We start from the raw sequence: 14,844 nt of genomic DNA on the forward strand, positions 1-14,844 counted from the left end.
ATGTCCTCTAACCAGTGTGGCATCCTGCCTGAGAGCAGGCTTTCTCTGGCTCTGCTGTGTAAAGCTGGTCTTTCTGAACTGTGGAATTGGTGCTTGAGGACGTTCTCAGTAGCTTCGGGAGACCCCCGTGTCCTCGTTGCTTAATAAGGGACTTGCAGAGATGGAACTGAGCAAGGTCTCCTTGCCTTCAAATCCTGTACTTCACCACGCACTGTTCTTGCAGGATGTTGAGCACTTTGAAGACTTACAGATGCTACCTTTCCAGTCCTGGCACCACTGAGAAAGAAACCCATGCAGCATGTTGCAGAGCTGAACTCCAAGTCACACCTCTAGGGAGGGATGCGATAGACCAGTTTACGAAGCGTAAACAAATAACACTGCTAGGCAATTAACTTTTGTGATGTCAGTTTGGCAAGCACAGAAGGTTATTCTTGCTTTTCATGATTGTAAAGGACAAGCAACTAACTTCTGGCCTTCAAATTTGGAACTGGGAAAGAGACGGGTGGGTTTTGTTTGATTTGTTTGGTTCATTGATTGTGGGGGAGTGTATTTGTTATTTTTCTTTAATGGCTGAGGTTATAAACAACTGATCTGCATACTGATCTTGGTCCACGTGACTCTCAGATAACAGCACCCTTGCTCTGTATACTTGACATGGACTGCTTTATTTTCTTAAAGTGCACTAGTCTGAAGTTTTTGCATCCTTTTCCTTTAGAAATGCTTTCGGCTGTTTCCTTCAATGTCCAACAGTTGCGTATTCTCAGGGATTTTACTTAGCCATGGCAAAATAAGAGTAATCACAGCCTTACCCTTTGGGGAGTAAGAGTGTTTTTGTGAAATTAGTGTGGCAGGGTACAGAACTCTGTACAGCAGATGGCATGGACAAAGTCTATCCTGTGCATGTCCTTGCTGAGACATGGTGAATCCCAAAGCAATCTGATCAAAGTGCTATCTAGTGCTGAATAATGGCTGTCAGCAGATTTTAACAGAGATCACACACACACACCTTTGTAATGTAGTGCTGTTGGCATTAGAGCAGAGCTCCCAAATAATTTCAGTAGAGTTCTGCGTAGCGATGTGAGGCTTCTATTTATTTTATTTATTTTGTATTTCTTTTTAAAACAAACGATGTTCTGGAGCCCCCCTCTGCTATTTTAAGACACCATACTCAGTTGCATAGTGAAGTTCTGTGACATTACAATTGTAGAGTATGACCTGGACGCTCGGGTGCTTTAGTGTTCAGGAGTCCTTGAAACATCCTGTCTTGATGCTGTCGTACTACGGGTCTCCCTTCAACAAATGCACTTACAGTTGAGGGCCATATACCTTCAGTTACAAACTTTTTGTAAAGCATCATCATGATTTAGGTTACAGTTTGCTTTAAAAATGTTTCAGAGTTTGAATATTGTCACTTGCTTGGCTGGCCGTATAAAAAGTATGCCCAAAATGTGCTCCAGTTGTTTGCAATGTGCTTTGACAAAGGGACATAGACCCCTATAGAAGACAGTGTTATCTACGCGCACATGCTGGACCCTCTAACCCTTTCTTTTTATTAATCAATACAGCTTTTGTGAAAAGCTTTAGAGAACCCTGAAATGCCTTTAAGACACCAGACAAAGATCATTAGCACATTCCTACCTAGCTGTCTTTCCCTCTTTCCACCTGTTCCCCACCCTTTCCTTTCCTTCTGTTCATCAGTTTGTTTGATGCCAGATATGTTGCTGTCCAGCTGAAACACCTCTATAAAAGTGTGAAACAGGAGGTTTTGTAAGTCATAAAAATGTAAGCTTTGAAAAGCGGATCTGAATTCAGCGGCAGGTAACCAAACACAGTCAGGTGGAGAATGTATTGCTTTGTCTTCGAAGCTTTGCCCTGGTCTGACACATTCTGCCAGGAAAACCATACCACTTTTAATTTCACTGATGCAGTTTAAATCAGGACACTTCAGAATTTAACTTTTACAAGTGAAAACACTTGATATTTTAATTGGGCTTATTTCTCTTGCATGCATAGTACTGAAAACAAAAAGAAAAAGGGGGGGGGGGGGGTGTCTAAAAACCTACCTTGATGAACAAACTCTGCACACTTCAATGTCCTGCCTGCTCTGAGTAATATAAAATCACCCATGAGCAGAGGGGGTATCAGAGCACACTTGCTGGCTTGGAGTAAGCCCATACAGCTACTCCCAGTTCACACAAGGATTTCAGCACTTGCTTTGAAGGTAGAGCATAGGGAGATGTTTCAGTTAAACACACACTCTGTTGCACTGGCATCTGTTTCTTCAAAATGTGGCCCTTGACTGGCATTTTTAAATATCCCTTTCTTGGTATAGTATTCCACCCACCCCCAGTATACTACCCCCATGTGCTAAAGAGCTTTTTTTTTTTTTTTTTTTTTAAATTAGTGTTAAAAAGAAACCAGGAAAGAAGGAAGTTTCATGTTTGTTTACTTTATTTTTGCAGCATTCAGGGGTCCAAAATTTATTCTTTGATTCTTTTATTTAATGTTACCTTGACAGTTTGTGATTTTTGTCTACTTTAAACAAGTAAATTGCATTCCATAACATGGTGACTAAACTGAAAACCAAAGCGGCTTGCTTCTGTGGTTTCCATTCTTATTTTCTTTCACTTCTTAATCCAGTTTTGGGCATTCGTTTTATTAATGTCAAGCTGAGCTTACAGTGAGCCTTACTTAGATGCATACATTGTAAGATGAAGAGAAGGTATATTGCCTCACCCTTTAAATTTAATTGTAAGGGCTTGTTCATGCCCCCAACATCACCTCCTCCAGTGTAAGCATTGCACAAATCGTGCTGTCGTAAGCAGCTCAGTGTTGAAGTACTTTGGAGTTTCCAGTCTGCATCATTTCTCAAATCACACGGCATCTGTCTGTTTTTTCTTTCGGAGTATTGTTAAGACCTTTGACAGACTTTTATATTATTTCATGATAATAAACTTATTTTAAATAAGCATGTTTTAAAATCTCATTTTCTCCTTGCATGGATTTTGTTTTTTTATCGAAACAGAGGGCCTAAAGTGCTCTTCAGGACTGCATCTGTTCTAGGTACTGTGTGAACAGTCAAAAACAGTATGTTTCTGGTTCATAGAAACTACCTGTATGTATCTTTGTATGAAGAATGTTAACACATGGAGCCTGTTTTGATTACAAGAATAAAAGCTGCATCTGCAATGAAGTTGTGGTTCCTTGGCCAATGCAAATAGCTGAAGGCTGTAGCTATAAAAGCCAGCCCGTACTATATGTCCTTCTGCCTACTCTCCCATCTCTTCAGGAGTATCTGAAGTCTTTGAACTCTCCACGGTCATTTTGAGAAGCTGATGAAGACCAATGCCAGAGCTTCGGTGAGGGCTCTGGCAGGAGCCCCACACTCTGCATCTCTCCACACGTCTGACCTGTTGGTGCTGAGCTGGTGGGTAGCTGATAGCGTGGTGAGGGTGAAGGAGTTTAGATGGCAGGGTACGCTCAACTCCTGACTTTCCAAATTAATGAAAAAGGCTTTTCCAAGTTTTGTCACGTTCTTGCAGTTCCCTAACCTTTACCTCTTACCAGCCTCTATTACTTTGCTCCTGTTCTGGGTGCAAGGTTCAGTAAATTTTCTTCAGGATCTCTTTGCTGCTTATCTGCTGCTAGAGCAAGGAGTCACCAGGCTCCTGCTCCAGCTATGGGCTTTCCTCCAAAATAATCTCCAATTAATTTAGCATCTGTTTCCAGTGCTGGTGTTGTCAGCTCATCTGTAGCCTCCAGAGACCAGACATGCCTCGCATAGTTTCCTATAGGTCACGGTTTTCCACTCGCTTCCTTGCCTGGCAGCTGGTACCCGGCCTCCTTCCCGCGGGCGCGAGGAAGACCCGTGCCGTGCCGCCCGGCACCGTGCGTGTCCCCATGGCCTGACACTTGAGCCGTGCACTCAGGTGTTCAACGCTGGCTGGCACACCACGTCCCGCACATCGGGTGGCAGGCGTGTTTCCCAAAAGCCACAACAAAATGCTTTGTGTACACTACGGGGTGTCGTGGCTGTCTGCAAATCCTGCCCTGTGCCCATCACGGTGCCAGCGAGGGGCAGGCACTTGGCCTTAAGGAGTTGTCCCTTTCCCAGGGGAACGCTGAGCTTCCTGGTCACCCACTGACTCCTGCAGGGACATTTCACTATTGATTTTATTCAATTCAATAAATGTCCTGCCCAGTGTTATAAGGATTCATATTCTCACACCTTTAATTTACGGCATGGTGTCAGGGCTAGTTTTGTCCAAAGTAATTAAATATTAATTTACAATTTCTTCAGCCTTTATTATCATCAGGCAATCAAGTCATTTTCTTATGCCCTGAGCAGCTGGTGAGTTTGGAGTTGTTCTTGGGACCGGGGGATCATTCCTCTGTCCACGTTCATATTGCTTTATGCAGAGCATCTCAAAGGGAGTGCTGCTTTCAGCTATGAGAAGAGTCAAGCTTTTTGACACAGACACTTAGAAATATGCCCAAGCAGGATGTTCCTGCATGAGCACAGCTTTTTAAAAATAACCATTTGTTTGCTGGGAACGTGGCTGCGGTGTCCTTCCAGCACCACACACCAGCACAGGCCTGCATTAAAGGGCTTTTGCTGGGGGCTTCAAAGTTTGGTGAAACCACGAGCATCTGGAGACCTGCCATAGTTTATGTCCCTAAATAAATGTCATACAGAGCTGATCATCGCCATAAATCAGAGGTGTCAGGAGCGTGTCCTTCAGCCTCAGCGCCCACATCCAGTCGAGCCGTAGGCAGTGGGAATTACTTCCACCCCGAAATGCCGAAGCCACGCATCGGCCCCTTTGTATGACAGAAATTATGAAGCCTCCAGCCTTCATGTATCGATGTGCTAAGCAAAACAGACCGCCCCGCAATGAAACCTGGCCACGGATGTGCCAGGCAAGGACTAAAACCCGAGCCACTTTGTGTCACCCACGTTGGCACTGCAGAAACCCCACTGATGATAAATTGCTGACAGCCTCTTGACACCTGGGACAGGCTGACCTTTTCCGTGGGGAGCTTTGTGCTTTATTCCGCCAAGCCTTCAGCCTGCCTCTAAAATGGAGTGGGTTTGTGAGTGGAGGGAGGCTTTGCCTCTTTTCTCTGTGCCCAGGGCTGGGTGCTCTGGGGCTCTGGTTCGACATGGCACGGCTGCGAAATGCAGGGTATTTTAACATTTACCCACAGTTTCTTCTCTGTGGCACTCACCACACGGCACCTTCTTCCTTTAGTGCCTCAGGAGTCCGATGAGGCTGCAACAGGCCGCTGGGCCGTGGCGTTAGGCAAAGCCATCGGCCTGCCATGAGGCAGGGCCAGCCGCCACTGCTGGGCTCGCTGCTGACTGCTCCTTGTGCTGGGTTTCTCCGGCAGGGCAACCAGACACCTTTAGCTCATCCAGGCAGCCTAAAGCAGAGCCTGTTTGTCCCAGGCAGCAACAGGTACAGCTCCCTGGCTTTATTTAGCCGCTGTAATCCCGCAGCATTTCACACCAGATGTTGTCTGCTCAGAAAACCCTGGCACCGACCTTGGGTTCACCCCAGCGGTCCCAGGCTGCTGCTCTGTGGTTACTGCTGGGGTTTGAAGCCACTCTCTGGGCAAACAGCAGTGAAATATCAACTCGCCACTGTGGCCACAGGGGGGTTTGTATCCTTGATCCAGACACACTGGAGCACTACAGCTTAAATCTTTTTATTGTATTTCACAGTCAACTTCCCTGTGCTTTTTGGCCCATAATATACACAGCTCCCATCCCCTGAACTGTTCTGTTTCTTACCCCCAAATTGGTCACCTTTCCTTTTAAACTCAGAAACAGCTCAAAATCCAAGCAGGCCTCAACGTTAGCTTTCCAGGCACATCGTGGCCCTCAGAGCAGTAGCACCAGGTAGGTGTGAGAGCTGCTGGCTAAGCCGAGGGAAGTTTACAAAAGAAATACTATTGCCATAAAGCGCCAGGGCTGGCGGGTTCCCCTACATGGTTGTTCCCTCCTTGCTCCACCACACATTTGGCACCTTTCTGTTCCTATTGCTCCAACAAGACAGATTCATGGAGGGCTCCTCGTTCAGTACTGGGTAGGAAGGCTGTGAAAAAAGACATCTCTTTAAACCCCATTTTCTTGAGAAGAAGAAGAAGAAGAAGGTTGTTTTTGCCCTTGGCACACCAGCCGACGTGCACACATCCAAACGGGCTCCTTCATCAGACACACAGGAAGCTGTCAGGGAGAATTAAGGGCACTGTCAGGATGGGACTGTAACTCCGGGCTTTTTCAGCTCCAAGATTTGGGTTGCAGGAGAGAGGGAAGCAGGCACTAATGTGATTTCCAGCAGGAGTATGCTCCTCTAATGCAATTTGGCCCAGCTCCCCTTCCGGCTGCAGCCTTTGCTCTGCTGGGCTGGTGCAGGTCTGTCCCCACCACGTGTCCCCATGCCCCACACCATACACCCAAAGGAGGGCTTTGTTCCTTTTTCCCATTTAGGTGAGCTCCAGCAGCTCTCAAAAGCTGCACAAGCCCAATTGGAAGCTCATACTGTGCTTTTCCTTCCCAGCATCTTAAACTGGGCAATTATATTAAAAAAAAAAAAAAAAAAAAAAAAAAAAAAGTTGCAAAACACAAGAGGAAATAAGTGAAAGTAAGGAAATGCCAGAATTAAGGTGGCATGATTTATTGACATGAGCTGCTAATACATGCAGTAGGTAACTACATATATTTAATCACATACTAAATGCAAGCTGGCTTTTTAGTATACATTTAATACAGCGCACAATGCAAGCTCGTACTCTTTCTGTATTCACCTACAGTTCCATACTAATGATTAGAAAACCTTTCCACAGGCATTCATTCCTACAAAAGGCCAAGGAACTGAAATATCTCAGTTAACTTTTGAGCTATATTTGGCTTAACACATTAAGAAACTCAGACAAGGAGGGAAGATAACTCAGAGCAGACCAGGCACCGTCCAGCTGAAGAATCCCAGGTAACAATAAAGCAGGTACATCTGAAAAAGGAGGAAGTTTTTTTTTTACAGTCTTTTATGTCACAGATACTTAACACCTTCCCAGATGTGTTTTTTAATGCTCTATCGTCTGAGGGGAAGAAGAAATCATTTGTAGTAAGAAAATTGTTCCAGTCCTTTTTTTTCCTTGTATCTTCTATTCCTTTCCTTTTGTTAAGATGCTGAATTGTTTGTGCTGTATTCATAAAGTCCATTTAAAATCCACACTTTATAAATGTTTTCTGATGCACACCTTCCTGGACACATGCAGCACATGACAATCCTACATAAGTTATCTCAACTCCTTTTTGTTTCCTGCCCTTGGTGTGCTCGGCTTTACAACCTCTTTTGCAGGTAGGAGCTTTAAAAAACACCAGGACTTAAAGCTGGACTTAAAATTTCTCCAGGACTCCAGCCTTTTGGGGGCTGGAAGTAGAGATGAACTCCTTGGAGAAGGCAACAGATCCCACTGGGATAGTGTGGTGCTGCCGAAACCCATGGCTTGCACCAGGGCAGGAGACTAAAAGGCAGCTCTTCTAGTGCATGGACTTCCAGAGCTTATGCCATATTCCTTGCCCCATTGGTTCCTTGGCCTTTTATTAAGACCTCTGATTAAATTTTAAAAAGCCACAAGAAGTGGCTTTTTGTGAACTAGTTGTGAACTAGTGAACTGGGCTGCAGATGGTGGTGGCTCAGCTTCGCAGCAGCACAAACAGCCCAGGTAAGCAATGGCCACAGAGTACACTAATTTTGTTTATCTTTCATTTAATTGATGATTTCCAGTATCACATTGGACATGCGGAGTTAAAATCTCCTATAAAGCTGGTAAAAGTTGTATGTATTTCTCGGTTGCTTTAATGCATTATCATCACAAAGTAACACCCACCTTTATTTAACCTTTACAGAAGTGACTGTGTAAGTGCAGCTGTCATTGTTACAAACAACTCACGCATTTCAAGCATTCAAGTGCAGCATTTAAGGCAAAGCAGAAAAGAGTGGCCTGTATGAAAATAACACCTTGATTTGAGGCTCTTAGTCCTGAATTCTGCACATCTCTGCACCGTTTTCTTTTGTCATGAACTCTTTTGCACATAACGCATTTAATATGTAAAATTTACTCTTTAATGCTTGCTAATAAATAAGTATATAATTACCCTGACTCCTATCAGAGCTAACAGAGTTGACCGAACCTGTGAAAAACAAATATATATATGTACATTATACAGCATGAATCAGCACCCACGAACACTCTAGGCCAGGATTTGTTTCACAGAGATATAAAAGTGAGGAGGCACACTGGGGTACTCCAGACACGATGGCAGGAACTGAGAGCAGTCGAGAGGGGTCAGTGCACAGGGAGAGAGGATGGGGTGCAGCTGGCACAGAAGGACGAAGATCGGCTGGACAAAGGGAGGAGAACAACGAGACCTTCCAGTACAGAAACCAGAGTGAAGGCCACGTGTACATGGCCGTGGTGAGGTTTCAGGAGGGCAACCAGCACTGCCCCAGTCTCTTTGGGCTCATGCAGAACGCAACCAGCTTGGCAAAGGTGTAAAAAAGAAATAGGCTCATCCTTTGTCACCCTTTGTTTGGCCACTCCGGCCTTTGTGGTCTGCAGGTTCAGACCCGGTGAGACAGCTCACATTTCTGTGGATGGGTGCAGATAGATGCAGCCCAAATTCATTGCCTGGAGGTTTTTTGCCCCATCTGCCGGTCTGTAAAGCACTTACTGAAAGACCCCTGCTCGTTCAATCCACAAAGGCGTGCAGCTGACCTTAATGCCGCTGAAGTCATCATCACTCACGTCGATACAACACTTAGGAAGTTCACATTGTAATAAAAGAGAAAGTCTCTATAAACACCATGTCCAAGATACACTTTGTGTTTATGCTGAGAAGGTTGAAAAACAAAAACCCTGAAGAACTTAGATTTAGGCTGAACAGTGCTAAGTCGAGGTAATGTTGTCTTGTTACATGATATTCCTGGCTAGTGACATTCAGTTTCCAGTAGCATTTGTGATAGAGCAAGTTCCCACACACAGCCACCCAAAAGTCTTACTGGCAAACACTGTTTGACATTTCTCTATTAAGACAGGATGCAGTGGTCCTATATTTTCCCAATCCAACTTAAAAAAAAAAAAAAAAAAGACAAACATCTCAAAATGGCCATCAGCAGCATGACATCTGTTTGTTTGTTTTTCACACAGAAGTGTTTTTTTTTTTTGTCTTCTTCTTCTTTTTTTTTTTTTTTTTTTCTCCTTGTTCCAGTCCTTCCTGGATAGATGATAGCGTAGCACCTAGCACCCCATGACACATAGGATGCTGCCCACCTCTGCTCCCCTCATGTGAAGTATCGGCACTGTGTAGAGTCGATGTAGCAGTAAGAAGTGCATCGCAGTTTTCCGTAAGACCTAAAATAGAAGAGAACATCTCAGTTCCAATACGCGCCATAGCTCATGTTACATGGTTTCTGGATGCAACTCTCTGTAGGAACCAAGAACATCAGAAAATACCAAGTGAAGTGACATACGGCAACCAAAATTGGAGGATAATTTCCAGCAGTGCCCCTTGTCAGCAAAATAAGAGCCCAAGAGAAATGAAGAGTGAGGTTTTAATTCCCCATAATGTCAATTAAAAATAAAAATACAAAAGACATCACTGCACAGGGGTAGGTGCAAGAGGCCTTGGCGCTCACCCATGAGAACTGTGTAACCAAATATCTGAGGATCTGTGTTATTCCAGTTACTTACATTAGTTCCAGCAGGCATGACTGTGCCTGCCTTTCCTTTAACTTATTTTTCATGCACTTGAAATAATGATAGTGACAGATGCCCACCTTCAAAATGAAAAGAGGCCTTTAAAAAAGACCCTTGCAAAATAAGGGAAAACATCTTTTTTTTTTCTACTGACTTATACTGAGCTGCAAGGATTGTACTAACTGAAGACCTGACCAGAGGTGTTGATAAAAATAAATAAATAAAAAATAATTTCGATGACTTTTTATTGCTACCATATGTCCAGATGAATAACCCACCCATCAGATAATCCACAAGCTGTCCTTAAAAATGCGTCTTTGGATAACCCACATTCTCAGAAAAAAAAAAAAAAAAAAAAAAATCTGAAGTGAATGTGTGTGAAATATGAGGAGGAATTTGAGAGCTGGAAGGAGTAGAAAATGGGAAAATCAGCTGCAGCAGAGCTCTTGGAGAAGAGGGTGATGTTGGGGCGAAACTCCCGCTGCAGTGCCAAGCTCACTTACTCGTCCCACTTTGCTGATGAGTCACGGCTTTTTCTTTGATTTGGCAGATAATCTGCAGGCTGCACGCACAAAGATAAAGGATCTCAGTTGCTCTTCACAACTTGATTATACACGGAAAATAGAATTTATAAAAATTTCTCAGGCTTCTGCGGGACTCTATTTTTGGCAGCAACCTTAAGACTCTTAAGATGGAAAAGCTTTCACAGGAGAGTAGCTTCACACTGTCTGCAGATGGGAGCTCTTTAAAATGTTTCAGGCTGTCAGGTTTGCTAGTCTTGGTTCTAGTAATCTCTTACACCAGGAGTGCTCCAACAATTGCAGTGGAAGGATTAGCACAGCACTTGATTTACAAAGATGTTCTGTGGGTTCTTATTCCTGTCAATTAGCACATTATTCTTCCATGAATGATGAGGGCTCTGCATATAATTTAATTTGCAAATTAAATGTTTCCTGTTATCCAGTAACAATACCTGACAGTTAAATAGGAGGCCTAATGCTGACCAGAGGAAGCTGTTTAAACAAAGGCAGAGAAGGCAAGTCAACAATAAGCAGATGTTTGAAATGAAGGACATTGCTAAGCAGATGTATGTCTTTGCATCTGCTGCAAAGTCAATGAATTTTCTGGTCTTTGGAAAGGCTGATAAATGAAAGGTAGATTCCAAAACAAAGATACCCCTAGAGCACTCACTCACAAAAAGTCCAGGAGTTTGTTTGGAGGCTGTGGTTTGTTGTGTTTTCTTTTTTTCTTCCCTTCAGTGTAATCATCTCTTCATCATGGTCTATCCTACTCTAGGTAAGTTATGGGCATTAATGTAATGAGAACATCACCAAGTGAGGAAATCTTTGCAAGCGATGGGTAAACATGCCCACATGATCCTTCCCTTTGTACCATAGGAAGCATGTGAGACTGAGAAATGAGATTCAGCCCTTAAAATCAATAACATACAGAAATAATCTGATAAGGTCTTTCTCCACCACTTTCTCTCCACCACTGTCCCAGTGGAACAAGGCTTATGTGGGTAGTCCTTTTCTCTTTTAATGTTGAAGGTGAAGTAAAAATAACAAACCAAAGTGCAGACCCTTCATACATACCCAGGGAGATACGTTTTACATGTCAAATATCCAAAATCCTTCCCATCACAGTCTTCAACCCCCTCATGTCTGTAGCCATCTCCACAGTAAGCACGGCGACATCCTAATGAAAAATAGAGAAAGAAATATCTTCATAAAACTTAATGTATAAAGGATCTTGGGGACAGAGGCAAGTGGAACTACATTTTTAAGGGTAAAGCATAAACCAAGGCATTTTGTGGAGCACTTGAATGGAATGTAGTGATCTGTGGGCTGTATTTTAAGAACTGGACTTTGCTTTTGATGTCTTCAACTTTCTGAGTATAAATTGGGAACAAATCCATTTAGCTAAAATCCCTTTGATATCTCCTCAGAGACACTATTAAGCAATAGATTAAAGGGACATTCAAAAACAGGGAGTTTACACAATTTAAGTGGGTCATTTACAAATGGAAATGATTAATTGATTGCAATGAGGACCTGTTTGCTGGAGATTAATGATTTTTAGAACAACAAGCCTATTTATCATTAAATCCACTTACCGTTTGGTTGACCTCTTTTGATAGAGTCACAAGATCATAAGGATGACAATATGGTCATATTCAAGTAATTTGTGGCACTAAGGGACATGATTTAGTGGTGGGACTCAGCAGGTCATATTGATGGTTGGGTTTGATGATCTTAAAGTTCTTTTCCAACCTTTATGATTCTATGATTCTGTAATTCAATTAAAACTCTTCAAGTCACATCAGTGTCTGAAATTCACATACTGCAAGGCCTCTGTGGACCTGGAGCTCTACCCAGTGTACAGCACAGAGCATTATGATGGACTTCCAGATGCACAACATGCAATCTCACAGGCACTAGAACTAATGAGCACTATTTTTCCTGCATGTTTGTTCCCCATGATTGATTGCAAATTCTAATTGGATAATTTTCTCATGCTTGGAGCCTGGAGAGCTCACTCTCACTGGATTGCTCTGTAGTCAGGCAAGCTTAGAGGGACATTTATTTATACATCTATGCTGAGGGGAAGGAGCTAAGTGGTGAAAACAAGGTAACTGAAACATGCATGTGAAGGCTGTGATAGCTGCTTGCATGCCAGGCTTATACTGTGTGCTCTTCTGTGCTCTTTGCTGTTGCTGTCCACAACCAGCAAAGAAAGAGGGAGATTGAGTAGACAGGAATCAAATGTTTTGTAAAGCTAACAGTGAAGGCAGTGAAGGCTGTAACCTTCCCTATGCAGCCGAATAATAAAACCCAAAATGGTTTTACTGGAACCAGGATATGACATTTTATTAATCTAGCATCCGTAGAAAAATGAATGGCTGTCCAAAAAAAAACATGCAGAAAGGCAAATATCACACTGAGCACTTGAACTACCAAAAATCATCTGTTAGGGTTTCAAACTGATGGAAGGAGACAGCTCTAGTGCCTGTCAGAAGTGGTTTTGAGGTTCACTGAATAGGTATGCTACATATTTTAGTCAGAAAGGCGGCTTCCCCCTGGAAGGTTCACAAATAAAACAATGGCTGGATCTTGTCCCTGGAACACAGGGGTTTTACTTCAGATACCTCTGTGCAGACAGGGACATGGCCGTAGAATCACAGAATCATAGAATCACACTGGCTTGGGCTGGAAGGGCCCTTAACAATCACCCAGTTCCAACCCCCTGCCATGGCAGGGACACCTCCCACTAGACCGGGTCTTGATGAGAAACACTTTGAGTCACTTCTGTCTTGTGCCTGTGTATGGCATCTGCATGCACAAAAGATCTCAGTTTTGGTGCTATGGCCATTGTTCCTGTCATCCTGCAAAAATGACACTACTGCAACTTCCATGGTAGAAAGAGGCTGCTCCTGACGTGCTGTGACTTACTTATGCAGTCATCTGTCACAACTGTGTTGCCATCATCACACTCTTCCCCATCCTGGATGATCCCATCTCCACAGGTACTGCCGTCCCCAAAGTGGTAATCCACGGGGTAGAAAGGGCTGAGCTGGTCAAAAAAACACACCACAGTTACTGTGCGGGACTACCAGCAGCCTGGCTCACAAACTGAGGTGACAGGCTATAGGAGGAGGATCCTGCAGACAGGTTTCCATATCCCACTGTTCGATGGGTCACACAGTTTATACAGAATCTGATTCAAAATCCAGTTGAGACAGTAAGGATCCCACTGTTGATTTCGGTGGGACTTTTAGTTTAGCTCCCTGAAGCAGTAAGGAAATACATGGTTTGATTTGCAGGGGTAGTATTTTTCCACAACTCTCTTCCCTGATGAATTTTGTGTTATTTTGTGTTAAATCAAAACTGTTTTTTACTAATGAAATTCCCCAAACTCAGTTCACCAGTTCACAGGGAGGTGAGCAAAACCTGGACCACTGATGAGTTAATGTCTCAGCAACTAAGACTCCTGTGAACAAATCCCACAGAATTAGGTACAGTTGTAACAGTGTTCAAGAATTAACTTTTTCTTCATTCACTTAATTGATTCTGTATGATACCTTAAGTTCAAAGTTATCTGCTGTATTTTAAAGTGTCATGTACACTCACAAGTTTTCTAAAACCACAGTCATATTTTCACCTGGATTGGGAGCCATCCAAAGGTATCCTTGAAATACAAAGATCTCTGATCTCTTCTAAAAGCTAAGGCATTTTCGGTGTTTAACCGGTCCAATTCTTCTTGATTATTCACCACAAAAATCTGGGGTACAGAAAAAGAGGTGGTTGGTAACTCTCTCAAGAAGTATTTCGAATTGTCATGGAATCCAGTTCTGCAAACTGAGCTACGTATCTGCAAATATGTAAAGAATTGCCAGAAGATTGGTTTGTTTTCTGAAACAGAATGGCATGCCAGCCCTGGGTGAGAATTTACATGCATAAAAATATTACTTTGCAATTGATAAGAAACTCTAGTCTTCAAAAGCTAATGGTCTCTCCTGAGTACCCAGCTAAGGCTCCAGTGACCCCTATTTCAAAATGCACACCCACAGATAAGGACCAGGCTAACCCTTGTGCACAATCACTGCTGAGAACAATTTCCCAATGGTTAGATGCTGGAACAACTGTAAAATCCATAGGGGCATAAGTGGTCTTTGAGGGTTTGTCTATAATTTTTAAGGCATGTTTTTGGTTACCAAATAAATAATTCATTGCTCAATGCAGCCTTCACTTATCTTTTGCTACTTTGTACTTCATTTAGACTTAATTGGCATTTAAATTCATGTTTCTTCACATGCATTTACTTTAGTCTAAATTCAAGTCTTCAATTAAACAGAAAAAAAATCAGTACAAATTGGAGAGAATTAGAACAAGCTTCTCCCAATTTTTTTTAATGTCTCATTCACCAAAATTGTAAGGGGCATTATGAAATAATCTTTTCCTTTGGCAGCTTAATCAAATTAATTTTAGTAAAATTCAAACCATTTTTAAATTAAGAAAAAGCAAATGGAACTCTTCTGAGCAAAATGGATTTAGGTCAGAGCCTGATTCCCACCAGCAT

General features: G+C 42.9%; 1 protein-coding gene across 1 annotated transcript in view; it reads right to left on the reverse strand.

Annotated features, from left to right (window-relative positions):
- Positions 1-9,312: 9,312 nt before the first annotated feature.
- The window catches only part of COLQ (collagen like tail subunit of asymmetric acetylcholinesterase), a gene marked incomplete at its 5' end in the record, with an annotated part of 38,231 nt that continues 32,699 nt past the window's right edge, over positions 9,313-14,844 (reverse strand). The window contains 4 exon segments of the mRNA XM_082755062.1: positions 9,313-9,420; positions 11,361-11,463; positions 13,218-13,338; positions 13,927-14,046. Of these exon segments, the coding sequence (XP_082611188.1) occupies positions 9,351-9,420; positions 11,361-11,463; positions 13,218-13,338; positions 13,927-14,046 (414 nt within the window). The 3' untranslated portion in view covers positions 9,313-9,350.

Source organism: Aythya marila (assembly GCF_965140915.1).
Source record: "Aythya marila genome assembly, chromosome: 2".
NCBI lineage: Eukaryota > Metazoa > Chordata > Aves > Anseriformes > Anatidae > Aythya > Aythya marila.